Source organism: Chiloscyllium punctatum, chromosome 44, assembly GCF_047496795.1.
Source record: "Chiloscyllium punctatum isolate Juve2018m chromosome 44, sChiPun1.3, whole genome shotgun sequence".
NCBI classification, from domain to species: domain Eukaryota; kingdom Metazoa; phylum Chordata; class Chondrichthyes; order Orectolobiformes; family Hemiscylliidae; genus Chiloscyllium; species Chiloscyllium punctatum.
Genome location: NC_092782.1, coordinates 53,376,196 through 53,401,196, shown reverse-complemented (window position 1 = coordinate 53,401,196; position 25,001 = coordinate 53,376,196). Strand labels below are relative to the sequence as shown.

At 42.3% G+C, this 25,001-nt stretch overlaps 1 protein-coding gene across 8 annotated transcripts in view; it reads right to left on the bottom strand.

Moving 5' to 3' along the window:
* Positions 1-25,001, bottom strand: part of usp6nl (USP6 N-terminal like) — a 235,239-nt gene that overhangs the window by 166,535 nt on the left and 43,703 nt on the right. Inside the window, exon 1 of one of the 8 annotated variants that reach the window (XM_072562951.1) lies at positions 9,853-9,934. The exons of the other annotated variants lie outside the window; for them this stretch is intronic. Coding sequence (XP_072419052.1) covers positions 9,853-9,919 — 67 coding nt within the window. The 5' untranslated portion in view covers positions 9,920-9,934. Of the gene's footprint in view, positions 1-9,852; positions 9,935-25,001 lie in introns of those variants that run through there. 8 annotated transcript variants of the gene reach the window in all.

Sequence of the window (25,001 nt, the reverse complement as noted above, 5' to 3'; positions counted from 1 at the left end):
AGGTCAGGCAGCATAAAGAGAAACAGGAAAATCGACACTCGGGCAGGAGCCCTTCATCAGGAATGAAGCAAGAAGCCTCGGGGTGGAAAGATAAATGGGAGGGGGTGGGGCTGGGGACAATGTAGCTGGGAGTGCAGTAGGTGGATGGAGGAAGGGGTAAAGGTGATAGGTTGGAGAAGAGGGTGGAACGGATAGGTGGGAAGGAAGATTGATAGGTGGGAAGGAAGATTGATAGGTGGTACTGGTCATGAGGATGGTGCTGAGCTAGAAGTCTGGAACTGGGGTAAGGTTGGGGGAGGGTGGGGGGAGGAGGAATAAGGAAACTGGTGAAGTCCACATTGATGCCTTGCGGTTGAAGTGTTCCAAGGTGGAAGATGAGGCATTCTTCTTCCAAGCATCAGGCAGTAAGGGAGTGGCAGTGGAGGAGGCCCAGGACCTGCATGTCCTCGGCAGAGTGGGAAGGGGGATTGAAATGCTTGGCCACGGGGCGGTGGGGTTGATTGGTGCGGGTGTCGCAGATTTGTTCCCTAAAGCGCTCTGCTAGGAGGCGTCCAGTCTTCCCAATGTAAAGGAGACCTCATCGGGAGCAAGGGATGCAATAAATGACATTTGTGAAAGTGCAGGTGAAACTCTGATGGATGTGGAAGGCTCCTTTGGGGCCTTGGATGGAGGGGAGGGCGCAGATTTTGCAATTCCTGCAGTAGCAGGGCAAGGTGCCAGGAGGGGAAGGTAGGTTGTTGAGGGCCGTGGACCTGACCAGGTAGTCCCTGAGAGAACAGTCTTTGTGGAAAGTGGATAGGGTGGAGAGGGAAATATATCCCTAATAGTGGGGTCAGTTTGTAGGTGGCAGAAACGTCAGTGGATGATGCAGTTTATGCGGAGGTTAGTGGGGTGGAAAGTGAGGACCAGGGGGGTTCTGTCCTTGTTGCGGCTGGAGGGGTGGGGTTTGAAGCCGGAGGTGCAGGACATGGATGAGATGTGTTGGAGGGCATCGTCAACCACATTGGGGGGTGGGGGGAATTAAGGTCTTTAAAGAATGAGGCCATTTGGTGTGTTCTGTGGTGGAACTGGTCCTCCTGGGAGCAGATAGGGCGGAGGCAGAGGAATTGGGAATACTGGATGGTATTTTTGCAGGAGGTAGGGTGCAAGGAGGTGTAATCCAGGTAGCTATGGGAGTCGGTAGGTTTGTAAAAAATGTCGGTGTTGAGTTAGTCATTGTTGATGGAGAGGTCTGGGAAGGGGAAGGAGGAGTCAGAGATGGTCCATGTGAATTTAAGGTCAGAGTAAAATGTGTTGATGAAACTGATAACTGTTCAACCTCCTCACAGGAGAACAAGGTGGTGCCGATGCAGTCAGCAATGTAGCAGAGGAAAAGGTGGGGAGTTGTGCCAGTATAACTACAGAAGATGGACTGTTCTGCGTAGCCGACAAAGAGACAGGCCTAGCTGGAGCCCATGCAGGTGCCCATGGCTACCCCTTTTGCCTGGAGGAAGTGGGAGGATTCGAAAGAGAAATTTTTGAGGGTGAGGACCAGTTCAGCCAAACAAATGAGAGTGTCAGTGGAAGGGGACGTCGGGAGAGGAAGGAACAGAGGGCTTGGAGGCCCCGGTCATGGCAGATGGAGGTATAGAGGGACAGGATGCTCATGGTGAAGCTGAGGCGTTGGGGGTGGGGAAAACAGAAGTCTTGGAGGAGGTGGAGGGCGCGGGTGATGTCCCGAACGTATGTGGGGAGTTCCTGGTCTGGGGGGGGGGAGGCGGGCGGGCGGGCGGAATAGGACAATATCAAGGTAGGTGGAGGGGAATTCGGTGGGGCAAGAGCAGGCGGAGACTACGGGTCGGCCGGGGTGGTTAGGCTTGTCGATCTTGGGAAGGAGGTAACATTTAGTGGTGAGGGTTCCTGAACTATGAGGTTGGAAGCTGTAGATGGGAGATCCCCTGTGGTGATCATGTTGTGGATGGTCTGGGAGATGATGGTTTGGTGACGGGGGATGAGGTCATGTGTGAGGGGTGGTAGGAAGAGGTGTCTTCAAGTTGGTGCCTGGCTTCACATGTAGAGGTCTTTGCTCCAAACTACCACTGCATCCCCTTTGTCCGCTGGTTTGATGGTGAGGTTGGAATTGGAGCAGAAGGAATGGAGGGCTGCACATTGTGAGGGTGAGAGGTTGGAGTGGGGGAAGGGGATAGACACAGTTAATGTCCCAGCAGCAGTTTGAAATGAAGAGATCGAAAGCAGGTAATAGACCGGCACAGGATGAATGGAGTATGTTGGAGGCAGGTGAAAGGGTCCTCGGAGGGTGAGCGGGAGTCTTGATTAAAAAGCTCAGAGGCGGAGGAAGAAGGGTTTGATATCACGACGCATATTGAATTCATCGATGTGTGGACAAAGGGGGATGAAGGTAAGACCTTTGCTGAGGACTGTTCGTTCGTCCTCAGTGAGGGGGAGGTCTGTGGGGATAGTGAAAAGTCGGCAGGGCTGGGAGCTAGGACCTGGTGTAGGCGTGGAGCTGGGAGTGGTGGCAGAGACTGTAACTGGAGTGGGAGTGGGGTCGGGCAAATGGGGGTGGAGCCATTTGCAGAGGTGATGTTCCCCTCAGGGTTCTGGGGAGGCGAGGATTCACGTCCTCCACTGTGAAGACTGACACAAAATATCTATTCGATGTCTCAGCCATTTCATCATATCCCATGACTAAATGCCCCTTCTCATCCTCTAAAGGACCAATGTTTACTTTAGTCACTCTTTTTCATTTTATGTATTTATAGAAACCTTTACTATCGGTCTTTGTATTCTGTGTTAGTTTTTTTTCTCATGTGCTATCTTACTTTTCTTAAAACCCTTTTTTTTGTGGCTGTTGACTTTTAAAGCTTTCCCAAACTTCTAGTTTCTTGCAGATCTTGGCCACTTTGTATATCTTCTTTTCAATCTGGTAGCCTCCCTCATTTCCTTCGACACCCAGGACAGATTACCCCTTTTCTTACAGTCCTTCCTTTTCACTGGAATATACTTTTGCTGAGCACTTCGAAAAATTGCTTTGAAGGTACTCCACTGCTCTTCAAGTATCCCATCATAAAGTTTTTGTTTCCAGTCTACCTTAGCCAAGTCCTTCCTCATCCTATTGTAGTCTCCCTTGTTTAAGCACAGGGCCCTGGTATTGGGTTTTATCTTCACATTCGCCATCAGTATTTTGAATTCTTCTTCTTCCTCCAAGTGAATCTCAAACTATGAGGTCATTAATTATTCCAGTCTCATAACAGAGAACCAAATCCAGGATAGCTTGCTCCCACGTCGGTTCCATGACATACTGTTCAAGAAAACTATCACTGATACACTCAACAAACTCAAGACTACCTGACTGAACTGGTTCGACCAATCAACATGTAGATTAAAGTCCCCCATGATAATTGCCATACCATTTTTACAAGCATTGGTTATTACTTTGTTTATTGCCCGCCCAATGTGATATTATTATTTCATGGCCTAGGACTACGCCCATCAGTGACTTTCTTCTTAGAATTTCTAATTTCCACTCAAATGGATTCAACCTTATTCTCCATATCATCTCACAGCACCGCCCTGATGTCATCCTTGAATATCAGACTTCCCTTACCTTCCTATCTGTTTGTCCTTCTCAATAGTCTGATACCTCTGGATATTTAACTCCCAGTCATGACCATCCTGTAACCATGTCTCTATATTGGCTAGCAAATCATATTCATTCCTGATGATTTGTGCCGTTCACTGATTGACCACATTATGAATGCTACGAGCATTAAGGTAAAAGTACTCTCATGCTAGCTTTCATATCCTCATGATTTCCAACATCTCGAATAATATCTCCTGAGTTATCCTTCCTTCTTACTTCTTTCATAGTCTGCCTTGTAGTTAAACCCTCCTGCACACATGCTAACCTGCTGCTTACCTTTTTATTTACCATCATACTCCCTGTCATTTTTCCTTTCCCTTCTCCCCTACCCACTAATTTTAGGTCCTCGTGATCACCCTATTTATCCTTTTCACTTGAACACGGATTCCAGATTGGTTCAGGTGGAGACCGCCCCATCAGTACAGATCCCTCCTGTTCCAAATTGATGCCAATGCCCCTCTTTCCCACACCACTCCCTTAGCCACATGTTTACTTCCCTAATTTTCTTATCCCTAAACAAATTTGCACGTGGCTCGGGTAGTAATCTGGAGATTATAACCCTTGAGGACCTGTTCCGTAATTTCCACCTAGTGCTTGATAATCCCCAAACTGGTCCTCCTTCCGATCCTTGCCTATGTTATTTGTCCCACCATGGACCACAACAACTGGATCCTCCCCCCTCCTTTTCCAATACCCTTTTAAGCCGATCAGAGATGTCCTGCACCCTGGCACTGGGCAGGCAACACACTATGCGGGACTCCTGATCAGGTTTGCAAAGGTTACTATCTATCCCCCTAATTATAGAATCCCCTATAACTACCACTTGCCTTTTTGCTCCCCCCTCTTGCATGGTCTCCTACACCATGGAGCTGTGGTCAGCTGGCTTATGTTCCCCGCAGCCATTTTTCTCATCCTCAGAGAGCATGTATCTCATACCTGTTGGTCAAGATAAGAGGCTCCTCTGTTCCTGATTCTTAGGGGAGTTAACAGATAGATACAAAAAATATTGTTCTCCATTGAGAAATTAGGAGAGGTGGTACCTCAGAAAAAGGGATTGCCCACTTAAGAAAGAGATGAAGAGGAATTTCTTCTCTTAGAGGGTTGTGAACTTGTGGAATTCTTTACTGCACAGGACTGTTGAGATTAGATTGTGAACTACAATCAAGGTTGAGATAGACAGGATTTAATTTGTCATATTACAGATTACTATGTTTCATGGCTTCCTGAAAGCTGCACAACTGTGATTAGACAGCAACAAATACACAATTAAAGCACAAAAGATTAATTTCTTCAAAACTACAAATTACCATTGAAGTTAACAATTAAAACAGCAATCTAAAATACTGCAAATTACTGCTGAGGTTACCTACAACGCAAAGCACAGCCAGAAGTGCCATTATACACAAGCACAATTAGTTAAGACCTAAAGACTTCAGGTAAAGAAGTTTCAGACTCCACATATTTCTGACTCTGGAGAAGGCAAAGCATGAAGCTGGTTCCTGGCAAAGCAAATGAAGTTCAGACTCCAGGCTTCATTGAAACAACGTGCATCAGCAGCCCCAAATTCTTCAACTAGTCTGTTTTAAACTGCTTACTTGGGGAAAAAAAAATAATCCTGTCCAAAGTTCTAATAGCATTGGAAACATATCACAGAAGGTTAAGTAGACTAATACGCAGAATGGGCCGGATATCTTATGAGGAGAAGTTGGACAGGCTAGGCCTTTATCTGCTGAAATGTAGACAGACGTGAGGCAACTTGGTTGAAACAAACAAGATCCTGAGGGGACTTGACAGGGTGACCAAGAAACGGTCATTTCTACTAGCAGAAGAGTCTAAAACTAGAGGTATTCCATTTTAGGCAGAGATAAAAAGGAGAATTTTTTTTCTCTTAGAACGCTCTGAATCATGGGGACCGTCTACCTCAAACGGCAGTAAATCAAAGTCTGAACAATTTTAAGGCAGAGATAAATCAATTTTTGATGGACAAAATGTGAAAGGCTGCCAGGGGAGTAGGCAGGCAGGTGGAGTAATCAGATCAGACATAATCATACTGAATGGCAGCACTGAATCATTAGCATTCTGTTTTTATAAACTAGTTTATTTGCATTATAATAATTAACCAGTCAGAAAAATGCTATTTCAATCAAATCGTAACTCAAACTGATTGAACCACTACTAAGTCAATCCAGTGAGCAAAGGCAAAAGTAAATGTTAATTCAAGGCTTTCTAAAGTCCCTATATTCACAAGCAATGAATCAGATCAAAGTATTAAGTCTTGCTTGATCTAGTCATGAATGGTGATGAATAATTAAACAATTAAATCGGAGAAAGAAGCTTCAAACATAATCACTGATGACTGAGCCCAACACCTAAAGTTAATGCTAAAACATTTGCAGTCATCTTCAATCAAACTTGCTGAGGAGATGATCCATCTCAGTTTATATCCAAAGTTCCCATCATTGTGAATAACGCTCTTCAGTCAATTTTGATCACATTACATAACAAGAAACACTGGATTCAACAAAAGCAGTGGAGTTCCAACCAATACCACTCCAGGCACAGTTAAGAGTTGTGCTCCAGAGGTAGCTGTACCTTAAGCCAAATTGTTTTTCAAGAACGACAGCAAGAAAAAGTGGAAACTTGTTCAGCTATATCTTGACCCCAAAAATCGACAAATCCAGTGTGACCAATTACCATCCCTTTCAAACTCGTAGAAGGTGACATCAACAGTGCTATCAAGTAATTATGATGACACTTACCAACCAATGCTTGCTTAATTGAACTCTTTTTGTGCTTTATCATGACCACCAAGCTGTCAACCTCATTACACCTTTGGTACAAACAGTGAACAGTTTAATTCCAAGGCAGATGAGTTATTACTCTTGGCAGGGCTTGGCATCAAAGAGTACTTGTAAAATTGGAAGTAATGGGAATTAAGTGGAAAATAATCTCCTTTGGTTGAAGTGATACTTTGCATAAAGCAAGAGGATTGTTGGAGGCCAACCTCATCTTCAGGACATGGCTCCAATTGCTTCTCAACACAATGTTCTAGGCTGAAACAGCCCTTTCCCAAATTACTTTCCCTCCATCATATGGGCAAATGTGAGGATGCTCAGTCATGATTGAATAATAATTATCTGAGGAGCTTCATTTGCAACTCTCAGATAATATAGGCAGTCCAACCCTGCATGGTGCAAGACCTAGACAACATAAAGGTCAGTCTTATAATGTGCAAGTCTTATAAAGTGTCATCCCATTCTCTCTCCCCTCCCTCCTCACCCCCCCCCCCCCGCTCCCCCCCCCCCCCCCACCGAAGCCAAATGCTCAGAGACAGTATAGTTTTGCCTCCTTCATCTTTATGCTGGGCCCTGGAGGGACAGAGAATGATCTCCCACAGTGCACAGGGACGAGTTCACAGTCTTCTCTGGAACAGCAATTTCTCAATGAACTATATAGTCATTTTACAGGGAGGAGCATCCAGATAAGGCAACATACGTATTAGATGGGTGACCATTACAATCAGCGAGCATCAATAATATAGATTAAGCCACCTGCTATTACACAATGAATAAGTGGCTTCACATAATGAATGCTACCTCATCTTGTTAAGTGGCTCTACACAATAAATGCTTTTCCACCTTGTTAACCCATTACCCTTGCCTCCAGCACCCCATTACTCAGCTGAACCTCTCGTTTCACAAAACTCAGAACTTAACAATTTCCCTGGCTGCTCATACCCGATACATCTGCTGCCCTTGAGAATGTGTATGAAAATATATACAAATGCCTGTTCAAGTCTAGCACCATCCCAACTCCAAATTTACCACCACTCATTTAATTTTCATTCAATCAAAATCTTGGAAAGCCCAAACAACACAATTTTGAAATATGAAGCGAAAAGAATTCGCTCACAAAAACCAAACACTGACTTTCAATATTATGAAGGTAAAATTGTTCCCATCACCAAACTAAATTCAATAGCTCCTCACGATCCAGGAGGATGAATCATTCTCACCTGCGTAATACATATGTGAATAAAGACAACAAATACTCAAATTTTGAAATGTTTAATTGCTGAGAACCAATTTTGATAACTAAAATAAAAAGTTTTCTCCATAAAAAAAATTATATTTTAAAATATTTACTTTATATGCACAAGGGTATATTCAACAATAACAGATGCAAGCCCACAATTAATAATTAAGTTTCTGAGTGCACATTTCTTTCATTTCTCACAATTGTTACAAATTAAAATACTTTCATAAATGCTTTTAGAACAAATTAAAGGCTTTTCTTAAATGATCTGTTGTTTGAAATAAGCACGATTGATCTTACATTTTAGTAACTGTTTTAAATTCACTAAACTGAAGTGGAGTCAATAAAGCTAAAGATGAACGTCAGCATCAGCATCCTGGCTGAACTAAACTGCTTTTTCAAACAAAGAAATTTCTTTTGCAACTGAAAGTTATGCAAATTGCTTGGATTCCATGCAATCGTTTTAATTCCACAATTTGTGTGTGTTGTTTGGCTTCAAGGGAAAGATTTGATCTCAATCCTGTGCCACAATAAACTGACATGTTGAGTTCGCAATCAGTGTCCTTTTAACATAACCAATAAACATTAGGAACTCTCCTCCAGACAAAGGAATTCAAACACAGATGCACCATTTCCTTTGACGCACCATTTGAATGATTCTCCCAGAAATGAGCAGCTTCAAGGCTCTCCTTAAGCTTCTTGTGGAAATAGCCGAGGTTGCCACCCACCTATCCCTACCCCAGACACTAAAAATGACATGATAGCTATGTTTCTAATGTGGAAGATCGAGGTTCATGGAGAGGATGGATAGGAAGCTGTTCCTCTCAGTTGAAGGGTCAATATCAAAGGGTACAATTTTAAAGTGAAGGACAAGAGGTTTAGAATGAATTTGAGGAAAAAACATTTTCAACAAGAGGTTGTGGGAATCTGGAAGGCACTATTGAGAGGGTAGTAATGGCGAGAAACCTCACAACCTTTAAAAAGTATGTGAATGACCATTGGAAGTGTCATAACATTCAAAGCCATGGGTTAAATGATGGAAAGTAGGGTTAGTACAAATAGATCAACATAAAACTGACAGGCCAAAGGGTCTCTTTTATACTATATAATTCTATAATGGTTTACACCCTACTCTTCAATGCCTCCTACCAGTACACTCTACAGTAATATGCATCGAGGTAAGAAATTTCCAGATTGTTGATGCAGAGGTACAAAAATAGGGAAAAAAAACTAAAAAATACCTTAAAACAAACAAGTTTGCATATGCCAAATAATTACAGAACTGAAAATTATTTATCCCCCTTCAATTCTTCGACCTCCCTGACATGCACATTACCAGATATTAGGTTGGCTCGTCTTCCTGCTGTCTTTTAGAAGGAAAACTTGAAAATAACAATAATTTTGACACATTTGCTCATTTCAGCAAATAAAACAATGTAACCTTAGAGGACAAATATCCATTTCTAAACAAGAGACTCACCTCTCATCATGAGACCATCTCCCAGACCATATACAGCCTCATCACCTCAGGAGATCTCCCGCCCACAGCTTCCAACCTCATGGTTCGGGAATCCCGCACTGCCCAATTCTACCTCCTCCCCAAGATCCACAAGCCTGACCACCCTGGACAACCCATTGTCTCAGCCTGCTCCTGCCCCACCAAACCCATCTCCACCTACCTTGATACTGTCCTATCCCCCTAGCCCAAAACTCCTCACATATGTTCGAGACACCATCCGCACCCTCCAAGACTTCCGTTTCCCTGGCCCCCAACGCCTCATCTTCACTGTGGACATCCAATCCCTCTACACCTCCATCCGCCATGACCAGGGCCTCCAAGCCCTCTGTTTCTTCCTCTTCTGACATCCCCACCAGTACCCTTCCACTGACACACTCATTCGTTAGGCTAAACTGGTCCTCACCCTTAACAATTTCTCCCATGTGCCAGCACAGAACATTCCTTGCCTACATCGTGTGGTTTTCTTTAGGTTTTTTAAAAAATAATCAATAGAACAAACCTCATCAACTGCATTCCTAAACAATAAGTAACGAAGCATCATAACTAAATGCAACAAGACAACAAATGTGACCGATCACACAGGCTGAATACTGCTCAACACAAAAACAGAGAACATAATCATGTGTTTACTGTTTATGGAATGTATTCATCATACCTTTACTTTCAACATTTCTTTTTGAAGGTGACACCAGTTCCTTCACAATCTGCAAAATCTGCATCATGGCTAGTTGCCAGGGCAGCAGGTGTCAGCCTTCCTCTTCGAATTCCAACAGGTCTCATCTCCAAAACACTTCAGAATATTCTTCAGCAATGCTTGCAAGGTCTAACACAGCAACACACTGTACAGAACACTAAACTGGGCCAATTTTCACCAAAAGTGTTTATCAAATCTCTCAATGAAAGATATGATTTTGAAACTAGAATCAAAATACCAGACTGAGCAGACTGGCACCAACATTTTGATTTGCGTTGTCAGCTCAGTAAAGATGAACACAGCAGGGAACCACTTCCATTGAACTCCGCACACAACACAACGTTTGGATGAGGTACGGTCTCAACGAAAAGCACGTCTAACCAGACCAGCCTCCTGTAAAATTCCACCCCTAAAGCTGAATATAATCTAAGAGAAGCAGCATAATCATCACACACAGAGCAAACTGCAGCTTATGGTACATCTCTCGTTCTGGAAGATAGCTCAATACACTTTTTAAAAAAACTATGAGCTGATTATGGTGGCGAAGGGGGAAAAAGGAGGAGGAAAAACAGAAGAGGATGGTAGTGGGTCAAAGAGTCACAAGTTGTTTGTCCGTGGAGTATGACTATTCCACACAGATATTATACATTTCCTGTTTAGTACATTCACTGACATAAGTGATCGAAAATAGAAAATGTGTTATATGTGTCAACTTTATGGTATGAGGTACTATGTTTTTAGCAAATATTTCAGATCTGTTACATAGTAAATTTAAGTGGTGTGGGAGTTTGATAAGGTTAAAAACTGTCATATTTATACACCAGCAGTAACACTGAATTAAATACAGTAGTGCAATCTGATTGCAAGTGAATTGGTAATGTTCCCTATTCATCCTACAAAGCCACAGTTGTAACAGATGACGTTTTGTCACTTATATAACCATGATGGATGTGCAATACTACACATCTAACATCTCAGCAGTACCACGACTTCAACACTTTATCAAACCAACAGAGACTATGTACACTATAAATAAACAAATTTGCTTGATGCAACCTTTCCCATTTGACATGATATAATACATATTCAAATTCATTTTCAATTACATCCCATCTTTTAATATCTTTGGTGACTTACACTTGTTTGTCAGTGTTGATTAAGCATTCCCATGCTACAAAACTCACTTTATTTCAGTGATGTCCTGCAAAGTGGTAGTAACAATGAATATCTGTACAAAATATCTGCCCATATGGGACAATTCAAAGTTTCAATCCAGGTGGGTGAGAGTGCACTAGTGACCCATGAATTTTAATCATATTACTGAAGTTCAATATCATGGTATAATTTCAAGGGGATTCCGTAGAAATGTAGAGCACACGAGGAAAACATTAAATGATACATCATGCCTCATGACTACTCTCAGATTTTTTCCAAATCAGTCCACTCTCTTGCTGTAACCCCATAGCCCCAGAAGTATTTCCGGAAGTCAAGGCAAAGTTCCCTTTTGAAAGTTATTATTTAGACAGTTTAAAAGGAAGTTGGAAACAATGTATTCCATATTGCAATTTCATAAGGGATGCATACAATCCATGTCTTAAAATATAGCATCCTGGTTCACCATGAGATAAAGCTTTTAGAGTTCCATCAGACAGCTAGCAACTTGTTCAAAAGCACAATGGCACATTTCTACTACTTTTCCCATGTAACATATTTTCAACCAAATTTTATCCATCTGAAGGACTTAAATGCAAATTTGTAAAGTACATATACAAATATTTTTTGGAAAAAGACAGCAAATTAATAACACCATTCCAAATATGCTGAGAGCCAGAAGGGGACATGAGAAGTTGTTGGCAGCTAGGAAACCCCTAAAGCTTTATATAGGTATGTCGGGAATAAAAGAATGACTAGAGCAAGATTAGAGCCAATCAAGGACAAAGGTGGGAAGTTGTGCTTGGAGTCTGAGAAGATAGGAGAAGTGCTAATTGTATATTTTTCATCAGTATTCACTCTGGAAAAAGACAATGTTGATGAGGAGAATACGGAGGTACAGGCTACTAGACTAGGCAGGATTGAGGTTCACAATACGTTAGCAATTCTGGAAAGTGTGAAAGTAGGTAGGTCCCCTGGGCTGGATAGGATAAATCCTATGATTTTCTGGGAAGCCAGAGAGGATTTTGGAGAGCCTTTGACTTTGATCTTTATGTTGTCATTGTCTATAGGAATAGTGCCACAAGACTGGAGGATAGCAAATGTTGTCCCCTTGTTCAAAAAGGGGAGTAGAGACAACCCTGGTAATTAAAGACCAGTGAGCCTTACTCTGGTTGTGGATAAAGTGTTGGAAAAGGTTACAAGAGATAGGATTTACAATCATCTAGAAAGAAACAAGTTGATTATGGATAGTCAACAGTTTTGTGAAAGGTGGGTCATTCCTCACAAACCTTATTGAGTTCTTTGAGGTGGTGACCAAACAGGTGCATGAGGGTAAAGTGGTTTATGTGCTGTATATGGATTTCAGTAAGACATTTGATAAGGTTCCCCATGGTAGGCTACTGCACAAAATACGGAGACATGGGATTGAGGGTGATTTGGATCAAAAGTCGACTAGCTGAAAGACGACAGAGGGTGGTGGTTGATGGGAAATGTCCATCCTGGAGTTCAGTTACTAGTGGTGTACTGCAAGGATGTGTTTTGGGGCCAGTGCTGTTTGTCATTTTTATAAAATAAGGTAAGGGCGTAGAAGGATGGGTTAGTAAATTTGCAGATAACACTAAGGTTGGTGGAGTTGGATAGTGCTGAAGGATGTTGCAAGTTACAGAGGGACATAGATAAGGTGCAGAGCTGGGCTGAGAGGTGGCAAATGGAGTTCAATATGGAAAAGAATGAGATGATTCACTTTGGAAGGAGCGACAGAAAAACAAAGTACTGGGCTAATGGTAAGGCTCTTGGTATTGTAGATGAGCAGAGAGATCTCGGTGTCCATGTAGATAGATCCCTGAAAGTTACCACCCAGGTTGATAGGGCTGTTAAGGCATAAGTTATGTTAGCGTTTATTGGTAGAGCCATGAGGTCATGTTGCAGCTGGTGCAGCTGCACTTGGAGTATTGCGTATAGTACTGGTCACTGCATTATAAGAAAGATGTGGAAGCTTTGGAGAGGGTTCAGAGGAGATTTATCAGGATGTTGACTGGTATGGAGGGAAGGTCTTATGAGGAAAGGCTGAGGGTCTTGAGGCTGGTTTTGTTAGAAAGAAGAAGGTGGAGAGGTGACTTAATTGAGACATAAGATAATTGGAGGGTTAGATAAGGTGGACAGTGAAAGCCTTTTTCCTCAGATTGTGATGGCTAGCATGAGAGGACATGGCTTTAAATTGAGGGGTGATAGATAATAGGACAGATGTCAAAAGTCATTTTTTTACTCAGTTGTAGGGGTGTGGAACGCCCTGCCTGCAACTGTCGTAGACTCACCAACTTTCAGAGCATTTAAATGGGCACTGGATAAACATATGGATGAAAATCGAATATGGTAGCTTAGATGGTCTTCAAATTGTTCTCACAGGTCAGCGCAACATCGAGGGCCAAAGGGCCTTAACTGTGCTGTAATGCTAGATGTTCTATATTTCTCAATAATTAATGGACCATCAAGTTTTCTTGTGACAGGTTATAAAATTCCATTTCTCAAATAACAAATGCAAACATTTTCCATAACTTTTTATTTGCCTTATCAGCACCCATCACAAAAGCAACTCAAGAGCCCCATCTCAGACCTACAACCATTGTCTATGCTGCTGCTGTGAACTTAATCTATACCATGAGAAAGCCATTTTTGTGAGAATGCCCATTTTCATATGTGGAGACAGAGCCTGTTGATTCTTCCCAGATTGAAAGGCTCACCGAAGTTTTGCAATTTATTTACTGCTCATACCAGCCAGTTCTAACCTATTGAGAACTATTTGCATTCTTTCTGGCCTATGATTCTGTCATAATTGAGCTTAACCTTTCTCATTCAGTAACTGCACACTTGTTACAAGCCTTTCCATCTATTTGGATTCCCAGTCTCCTATTCCACTCCATATTTCAAAAGCAGTTTTTGGTACCATGTGCAATGATACTATTATTGTCAACTGTCCCAAAATATATTAAGAATATAGTGAGAAATAAAAACTGGATTAGACTTAGAATGAATTGGCAGGGCATTGAAAGAGTGATGAACATATTGCAGACAATTTATGATAGATCCTTCTCCACTGTGCTGCCAGAATTGTTCTTCCTAATGAGGAGAAAGTGAGGACTGCAGATGCTGGAGATCAGAGACCAGTGTGGCGCTGGAAAAGCACAGCAGGTCAGGCAGCATCTGAGGAGCAGGAGAATCAACATTTCGGGCATTTCAGGCTCTGACCTGAAGTGCTAAATTTATCTTGCATGTCTCCACATATACTGTTTTCGTTCCAATGTTTCCAGTGTTAGTTGGTTTTAAAAGTTGATGCTCTGAGCAGGTGCACGATGGCTATACACGGTATTTTTTTCAACACAACTAATATTACAAAGATTCGGTACATTCTTGTAATGCAAGGAAAATATTAATATTTTATTAGAATTGGAGTTGTTGAATGGACAAAATATTTTGGAATTGAAATACATGGCTGATGCATAGAGATGGAGAGTGTGTAAAATTTTGAAAATATTCAAGTGAAAGAAATTAATGTTCATAAGTATACCAAAGTCAAATATGTAAATATGTTTTGCTGTATTGTCTTCAGTACACTTAGCAAACATCATCAACTGGTAATAATTGCATTCAAAATAAATTGCTAAATTTATTCAAAGATGGTGAAGATGAGGACCAGAGGGCACAAGTCCAACATCGGCACCTCCAAATCATGACATCCAGGAGTCAGTGTATCGCAAATGATGCTCACAGCTTTTCAATCATCCAGGAGTATGCCAAATGAACTTTATGCACACCCAACCACTTTGAATGGGCATCCATAATGATCAGGAACATTGATCCCATGAAAGAACAAGCATACTCGACATGAAACCAGACCCAGGATTCACCTGGCCATTCCCAGGAATTTGGGGAGCTGCCCAACCAATGCAGCTATGTTGGCATCCAATCCTAGCCACCAGATAACTTCTGACCAACATCTACATTTTGGAACCACTGGATGACTCTGGTGGAGTTCAGCCAGTATCTGGCAGCAATCTTTACTCAGGACAATCACTTTTGTTCCCCATAGTAACACGCCATCCTCTGCTGGAATCTGGTCTCCGACTCCAGAAAGGTTCCAATGCTAATGGCCCTTTTGCTGTCCCCATTACAATCAGCTGTTTTAGTTTTGCCAGGACAGGATCTTTGTATCCACACCGTCGAATATTGCCAGTGGTGACTGGATGGGTGTCCAGTTTAAAACCGGAATGAACTCTTCTAGGGGAAGCACCATTGGTGGAGTATCTGCCAGTGCTAGGTGAATCAAGGCATCCACATTTGTGACTTAGCCTCCTGGATGGTGTTCCAATTTGTCATTATACAAACTGAGCGTAAGGGTGCACTGCTGAATTCAACCAGAAGCTTTGGGTGGCACAGCATTATGCTCTTTAAGCAGGCGTAGGAGGGGCTTGTGGTCCATTAGTTTAACAAATCTACTTGGACGAAAGGTACTGGTAGAACTTTCTCACACCAAAGATGGCTGCCAAACCTTCCTTCTCCATATAGACATATTTGCATTCAACATCAGCCAAAGTCTGGGAAATACACGCTATCAGCCATTCCTCTGTTGGGTCACTGATGAGCCAACACTACTACTTCGATACCATATGGGGAGGCATCATATGCCAGCACTACCTCTGGTTCCAGATCATGAGATGACAGTAACTACCTTTTCATTTTCCTAAAGGCTATTTCTTGGCTACGTGACCATTTCCAAATCTGAGCCTTTTTTTCCATCAAGTGTAAGGGTGCCAAGGTGAAGGCCAGGTTATGAATCCCCCATAATAATTCACCACCTCAAGGGAAGACCCAAGCTTCAGGACAGAGGTGGGAGCTGGGACACCTTTGATCGCTCTCACTTTACCTTCCTAAGGTGTAACCCGGTTTTGTCAACTCTGTAGCCCAAGTAGGTAACTTGGAATGCCTAGAACACAAATTTTTTCCCCCCAAGATGTACACTCACCTGATAGTGCTTAAACGTTTCTATGTCCAAATTCTCCAAGTGCACTTTATTGGTCTTTGCCGTAATGAGCACATCATCCAAATAAATGGCAACCTGGGGTAACCCTAGTAAAATGTTCTTCATTGTACACTAGAAAAGTGATACCCCAAATAGCAGTCTTGTATATTGGCACAAACCTCATGGGTATTAATTGTGGCATACCTTTAGGATTCAACTAATCACAGTTCATGTCCAGCTGCACGAAGGACACTGCACCCACTCCCCCCTTGTGTCCAAGTCATCCATGAGAGGGGTTGGGTATTTATCCAGCTGCAGGAAGTGGTTTACAGTTTGTGCAAAACCCCCACAAAGGTGAACTGAGCAGTCAGATTTCATGTTCGGTACAACTGGTGCTGTGTGTTCCACAAACTGCATTGGTCTGATGATTCCTTCACTCACCAGTTGAGGAAGGACATAAAGGGAAAGCATAAAATGAAAGAACCTGAAGAATGTTACAAATAAAGCAAAAAAGGAAAAAAGTATTAAGAAAGATAACTTTGCTGGAAAAAACAGGAAGTCCAGCTCTGTACAAGAACAAACTTCAGCAGGTAAGAAACTTAACAATTAGTCATTAAGGAGGAACAAAAGCCTTTGACAGATCACTTCAAGTACCTACAAGGAAAAGCAATAGGGGTTTGAACAAAGAGTTTACTGACCAAGCATGTGAGGTGGAAAACAATGAGGAATGGGTTTAAGACATTAAAAGGCAGTCAGTAATCAGGTTTAAATTAGGACATGAGATAATGAGTATGTGACCAAGCTTTAGAGGATATCAACACTTAATGTCATCACCAAAGTCAGTACAAGGGCAGTTTCGTCATCGCTATTCTAGGAATGTGACCAAAAGACTAACTAGCTCATCACAAGCACAGCAGGAATATGGGGAGGATATCATATTCATCAGCATGAGTTTGAAGTGGGCAAAAATTGTATAAATACTAAAGATTGAGAGTGTGGTGCTGGAAAAGCACAGCAGGCCAGGCAGCATCCAAGGAGCAGGAGAATCAATGTTTCGGGTATAAGCCCTTCTTCATACCTGAAGAAGGGCTTATGCCCGAAACTTCGATTCTCCGGCTCCTCTGATGCTGCCAGGCCTGCTGCACTTTTCCAGCACCACACTTTCCAACTCTGGTCTCCAGCATCTACAGTCCTCACTTTCTCCTAAAGATTGAGAGTGCCATTTTTGGAGTAGTCTGAGAGAGCACAAGGGTGGTTAGTGGAGGTGTAGTGGACAGCAAAGAAGGTTAACTTAGATTACAACAGGATCTTGATCAGATGAGCCAATGGGCTGAGAAGTGGCAGAGGGAGTTGAATTCAGATAAATGCAAGGTGCTGCATTTTGGGAAAGCAAATCTTAGCAGGACTTATACACTTAATGGTAAGGTCCTAGGGAGTGTTGCTGAACAGAGAGACCTTGGAGTGCAGGTTCATAGCTCCTTGAAAGTGGAATCGCAGGTAGATAGGGTAGTGAAGGTGGTGTTTGGTATGCTTTTCTTTATTGGTCAGAGAATAGAGTACAGGAGTTGGGAGGTACAGGACATTGATTAGGCCACTGCTGGAATATTGCTTGCAATTCTGGTCTCCTTCCTATTGGAAAGCTGTTGTGAAACTTGAAAGGGTTCAGAAAAGATTTACAAGGATGTTGCCAGGGTTGGAGGATTTGAGCTGTAGGGAGAGGCTGAACAGGCTGGGGCTGTTTTCCCTGGGGTGACCTGATAGAGGTTTACAAAATTATGAGGGGAATGGATATGATAAATAGACAAAAAGTCTTTTCCCTGGGATCGGGGAGTCCAGAACTAGAGGGCATAGGTTTAGGGTGAGAGGGGAAAGATATAAAAAAGAGACCTAAGGGGCAACTTTTTCACACAGGGTGGTACGTGTATGGAATGAACTGCCAGAGGAAGTGGAGGAGGCTGGTATAATTGCAACATTTAAAAGACATTTGGATGGGTATTTGCATAGGAAGGGTTTGGAGGGATATGGGTCAGGTACTGGCAGGTGGGACTAGATTGAGTTGGGATATCTGGTCGGCGTGGACAGGTTGGACCGAAGGGTCTGTTTCCATGCTATACATCTCTATGACTTTAAGTGCTAGTACCACTACTCCACTGACGTTTCAAAACCTCTACTTAGTCTAGGGAGTGGTGTCTGGTTACTCTGTAACTGTGATACTACAGTAAATGTTTAAATAAATGTGCCAAACCTTTAATGGACTGCTTGTAAGAATTCTATCCAGGTAATTGAATGATCTCAGGGAAAGAACCAGGGAAGGTTGAGTAGACTCCAGTAGGGAGTCCTTCCTTACCCACTGAAGGTCTGAGGAAAGCTTCGACACAGCCTTCTGATTTCCACCTCTACTTGTGCCCATAAGGCAAATGGTACTTGGTGGTCCTTGCAAAACTACAGAATTGCTCCCTGGTCAACACTTAAAGTGGCCTTGACCTTTTTGATAGTCCCTAGCCCTTTCTGAAAAGCCTCTGGATATTTAATTAGGATTTCACTGTTTCATCAATTAGAAAGTGGCTGCCTCAATCAAGGTGAAGCTTTCTCAATCAATTCCAATAGACTTGGGCTTGTACCTCTTATTACAATTAGTGGGAACTGCTATTTATAGGATACCGGAACAGAAATTATACCGTTAATTTTTCACAGTTCCCCAGTACAGGTCCCCAGTCTAACCAAGGTCTTGCACAAACTTGAGGGTTTAGGATCCAGAGTAACTCTTGTTAATGACTGATTCTGCAACCATTGATACAGCAACACCAGTATCGACCTCCATGAGAACTAGGTGACCATTTAACTGAATATTTATTTTAACTGGTTCCAATTTAGATGTTGCTAAGCAATTTAAATATTGCAACCCATGTATAGGTGAACTTTCCAGGATGTACACACTCTTGGGTACTGACCGAGGAGTTCGCCTGCTCAAATCAGGCCTCGTAAGATTCTTTTGCTGCTGAGCCCACGTACCAGCAGCAACTACAGGACTTGCCAGCTCAGATCCTGAAGAATATTTCAGCCATTTGGCCAAGGCTTGGTTTTGTTGTGGAGTTTTGCTGCGGGCTGACTTAAGAGTCCCTCTGCTCAGAATATGCCCTGTGTGAAGTTCTGTAAGTGCTTGCACTCAAGCAGTGTTTCCCCCAAGCTCAGTCGGACAGGTGAGGGTGTCCAGTTCCCCTGGGCTGCCCCGCAGCCCCCATGGTCCACCTGCCGCATTTTCTAATAACAAAGCAGGTTATAGTGCCTTTCGGATCCAGTGGGGCTTTTGCAAGGTTACATTTTTAACTGCATGTACCAAATGGTCTCAACATCTCATTAAAGGTTAACCCAAAATCACATGCCTCTGTCATTTTAATCTTGTCAAAAATCCCAATAAGGATTCCTCTGGTTCTCAAACATTTGAATAAAACCAACAGCGTCTCAGAATTGGAAGTGGTTTGGGTCATAATGTTCGTTAACTAAATCCATTAACTCTTGAAAGGCTTTATGATCTGATGGTTCAAGGAAAATTAAGCTCCTTATAAATGTTGCAGGTCCACAAGCAGTCAGAAAGATTAGTCATTGGAGCAGATGAAAAACAATGTCATTTGCCTGGAAAAAGTATCATATTCTTTTCACAGTGGGCCCAAGTCTTTGATGGCAGGATCGAACAAGTCAAGCTTCCCAAATAAAAGGCATGGTGCCAGAAATGCATACCCAAACTCAAAGACAACTGTTGCAAGCAAATTTTATTCAGGTAGGCACTGTTTTCTCTCATCACCACTAAAATAATTGCAGAGGCCAGTATCTCATTACCAAGTCACCCTTGATTTTACATGTGCACAGTACATGGGCTCTGACCAGCCAGCTCAAAGCCAGGTCTTAGACGGTGGAAACTTTCCGAATCTCCTGTTGATTCTTTTCTTTCCTTTTTTTTTTAAAATCAAGGAGACCTTCTGAATATCTAGTTTTTTAAATACATCCTCCACACTTACCACTGCACATCAGTAGTGCTTCTGTTCTCCCCACATCACGTGTGGCTCTGCGTGAACATGTAGTGTCACAGTAAAAGGATACCCAAATGTTAAAACTTTACTCTATATTTTGCACCACCAAGAAAGCATTTGTGGCTGGTCAAACATTAATAAGCAAAGCCTGATAACAGCAATGCTTGCGAATCAAAAGTGAAGGGGGAGGGTAAAGAGGTGCAGGGGGAAAATAAAGCATCCCATCCCCTGCGGTTCCCAAACTCCTGGGTTTTTTTTCTCTTTTAGCACAATTTCTGACACTTCTGTTTTTTTTTACCTTCACACTACTGCCTAACTGCCGCAGTGCCTATTTTGCCCCAGCACCCATGTTGTGTGTGCAGGTGTAAGACAGTGAAAGACACAAGGTATACAAATCTTTATTCAATTTCCACTACCATGAAGAAGAAACACCGAAGTAGGCAGTGTCCTTCACATCAAAAGGCAATGGTGCATGATCAAACAGTAACTCTTGTCTATATCTGTCAGCTTGAGATTGACTGAGATCCTTGATTATTAACCTGAGCCAATGAGATCCACCTCATCCTAGTTCCAATCACTACACTCAATCCCTACAACCTTTTTTGAGCTATACAACCCTCTGAGATCACAGTCTTTTCAAATTTAGGCCTCATGTTTAAACTATGGATGCATGAGTTTAGTGATCAAGTCTTCAGTGACCAAAACTGAAGATTTTGAATTCTCCCTTGAAGTCTATGATTCTATTTCCACGATGCTAAGTCTCTCTGGCTCTTTAGCTGCCTGTTTTTTTTTAAAAAAAGAAGAAAAACAGCTTACCTCTTGGACCAAGCATTTGCTCATCTAAATATTCCCTTTGCAGCTTAGTGTCAAAATTGATTTGTTAATATTCCAAAATGAGTTTTTACCACATTAAAAGGGGCTATTATAAATGCAAAGTTCTTGATATCAAGTGTGACCTGTTAACTTTCTCTCCTCCTTTCTAGCCTAATGACACACCTTTTTAACAGCATTGTATGGTCGACCAATGTATAGCATATGACTATAGCGATTCAAGGCAGCACACCACCACCTTCTCAAGGGCAACTAAGGACTGGCAATAAACACTGGCCCAGCCAGCAACTCCCACATCCAACGAGTAATTTTTTTTTTAATAACCATAACCCACCATTAGCTTTACACAGGTAAATTGGAGCACCTTCAACTGATGGTCCAATAGACATCCATTTGCTTTGCATAAACTGTAAAGTGAAATTAAGGGTTTTAATCTGTGTAGTTTAATGTTACACTGGCTTCAAGCATCAGTTCCCAGTACAATGCTTATTATTTTGTTTGTAGTACCTCCACAAATCTTAATGAACCCTACAATGACAATCTATCTGGACCAAACTGAAACTCGATGTAACAAGCTGGTACAGCCCTTAAAAGATATTAAATTACCACAATCTCACAAGATGTCACTTGTAACTTCCTAAAGTGATTTTAGTGTAACGGTATGGCAGAAACCTCATTATGAGGTTCATATATGTGCAAATACAAGAACGATGGAAACAAATGAGAGACATCAGTATGATTTCCAGAACTGAACAGAAGTTTAGGAATACAATAATAGCTTGTTCAGAAAATGGAGCAGAAGGTGTTGATCAGAGAACAGATTAATGTAAAGGAAACCACTTACAATGTCAACATGAACCAAGCAAAGTTGGGAGATTCATTAATGAGAGAAGGGTCTCAGGTATCAGTAGGTGGAATCTTGAACAAGATGAGCTCAGAGTCGAAGCAGGGATGGAAAAGAAACTAATTACACAAATTTCAGAGCAAGGGTAGGTGTTTGCTTGGCAATAAGGCAAATCATAGAGATGTACAGCACAGAAACAGACCCTTTGGTCCAACTCGTCCATGCCAACCAGATATCCCAACCCAATCCAGCCCCACCTGCCAGTACCCAGCACATATCCCTCCAAACCCTTCCTATTCATATACCCATCCAGTTGCCTTTTAAAATGTAGTAATTTGTACCAGCCTCCACCACTTCTTCTGGCAGCCCATTCCACACCCCCACACACTACCCTCTATGTGAAAAAGTTACCCTTTAGGTCTCTTTTATATCTTTCCCCTCTCACCCTAAACCTATGCCCTCCAGTTCTGGACTCCCCTACTCCAGGGAAAAGACTTTGTCTATTGATCCTATCCATGCCCCTCATGATTTTATAAACCTCTATAAAAGGTCACCCCTCTGTCTCAGATGCTCCAGGGAAAACAGCCCCAGCCTATTCAACCTCTCCCAATAGCTCAAATCCTCCAACCCTGGCAACATCCTTGTAAATCTTTTCTGAACCCTTTCAAGTTTCAAAACATCCTTCTGATAGAAAGGAGACCAGAACTGCATGTAATATTCCAGCAGTGGCCTAACCATTGTTCTGTACAGCCGCAACATGACCTCCCAACTCCTGTACTCAATACTCTGACCAATAAAGGAAAACATACTAAACGCCTTCTTCATTATCCTGTCTACCTGCAACTCCGCTTTCAAGGTGCTATGAACCTGCACTTCAAGGTCTCTTTATTCAGCAACACTCCCTCGGACCTTGCCATTAAGTGTATAAGTCCTGCTAAGACTTGCTCTCCCAAAATGCAGCACCTTGCATTTATCTAAATTAAACTCCATCTGCTGCCACTCAGCCCACTGGCCCATCTGATCAAGATTCTGTTGTAATCTGAGGTAACCCTCTTCACTGTCCACTACACCTCCAATTTTGGTGTCATCTGCAAACTTGCTAATTATACCTCGTTTGCTTGCATCCAAATCATTTATATAAATGACGAGAAGTAGTGGACCCAGCACCGATCCTTGTGGCACTCCACTGGTCACAGGCCTCCAGTCTGAAAAACAACCCTCCACCACCACCACCCTGTCTTCTACCTTTGAGCCAGTTCTGTATCCAAATGGTTAGTCCCCCCCCCTGTATTCTGTGAGATCTAACCTTGCTAACCAGTCTCCCATGGGGAACCTTGTCGAACGTCTTACTGAAGTCCATTTAGATCACGTCTGCTGCTGTCCTCAATCCTCTTTGTTACAAACTTGATTGAGTTTTTTTTGAAGTGAGACATAATTTCCCAAAATCAAAGCCACATTGACTATCCCTGATCAGTCTTTGCCTTTCCAAATACATGCACATCCTGTCCCTCAGGAATTCCTCCAACAACTCGCCCACACCACTAATGTCAGGTTCACTGGTCTTTAGTTCCCTGACTTTTCCTTCCCACTTTTTTTTATAAAAGTGAGTTGCACCACGTTTGCCAATCTCTAGTCCTCCGGCACCTCACCTGTGACTATCGATGACACAAATATCTCCTCAAGAGGTCCAACAAACACTTCTAGCTTCCCACAGAGTGCACCTGATCCAGTCCTGGGGATTTATCCACTTTTATGCATTTCAAGACATCCAGCACTTCCTCCTCTGTAATATGGACATTTTGCAAGATGTAACTATTTCTGTACATTCTATATCTTCCATGTCCTTGTCCAAAGTAGACACAGATGCAAAATACTCATTTAGTATCTTCCCCATCTCCTGCGGTTCCACAAAGGCTGCCTTGCTGATCTTGGAGGAGCTCTATTCTCTCTCTAGTTATCCTTTTGTCCTTTACGTATTTGCAAAAACCCTTGGGATTTGCCATAGCTTTGGCAAGTAGAGAGTTCTCATGTGCCCTTTTTGCCCCCCTGATTTCCCTCTTAATGTGTACTCCTGCTGCAAAGGCAGTAACTGCACAGGTTCACTGCTGTGTCAGTTGTCAGTGTAAATTTCTCTCTCCCCTGCACAGACCACGTGCTGCCTTTGTTCCTCTCTCTTTTAAAAGTACCATTCTTTTGACTTTTTTTTTCCTCCAAAGTTCCAAAGCAATGCAACAGCATAGAATCAGTAATAGGTGCTCCTGAAATTAGAGGGAATTCACACCTAAAATACCTCAGAAAGATGGAGCAGCCTGTTACAGTCAAAGTTTTCCTATCCTCCAGCAAGTGCATGAGCAGCTGATCAGAATATTTCAAACTTTCAGATTTATTCAAATCCTTGAGATCATCTCAAAGTCATCTTCTCGTTCAGTGTTTCTCAACCTTTCCTTATTCAACGCCCCCTTATCCTTTAAATCATGCAATGCCCCCAAATCACCAAAGTCTGTTTTTGCACATACAACTGCAATACACTGCAGTGCTGAAAATGGAAACCTTTGTGAAATAGGTTTTATACAACATTAAATAAATATCATTTATTACTGTTCTTACTGTCCACCTACTTTTGGCTCACTGTATAAAATTTAGTCTGTGATAGCAAAATAGTCATTGCAATCCTTGTGGTTAATGTTGTCTTGCTAAATCATATACATCTGGTTCAACTTTTGTCAAAAGCCATCTCAGGGTCACCACGCTGAACAACAGCCATGCGATTGCGGGTCTTATCTTGTATTCTAGTGACGGCACTGAATCCTTCTCAACCAAATAAGAGGTAGGAAATGGTAGTGCAAACCGCTTTGCCTCTTCACTTAATAGCGGGAAATGACATCAGGTGGCATCTTGAATCCAACAAAAGGGGCTCATCCATTTACGAAAACCAAATTTTCATTGCAGTGTCATTTTGGAGCTCGATCATTTCTTCCTGAAGGTGAATGTCCATTTCTTCTACGCATGAGATAAAGGGGTCAGTCAGCCACAGAGATCTCCACCTTGATAAAAGATCAGCAAATCGTATTTTCATATCATCCTGCAGTGCACGAATGTGAGCTAAGTAAATGATCATCAGTAACATCCTCCATGATATTGTTTAAACTAGAGAACTGGTAAAACTCACGACGACTGGCATGCTGATGAAAGAGATCAAGTTTCGCAATAAACGATGTAACAGCATTCCTTGCTTTTA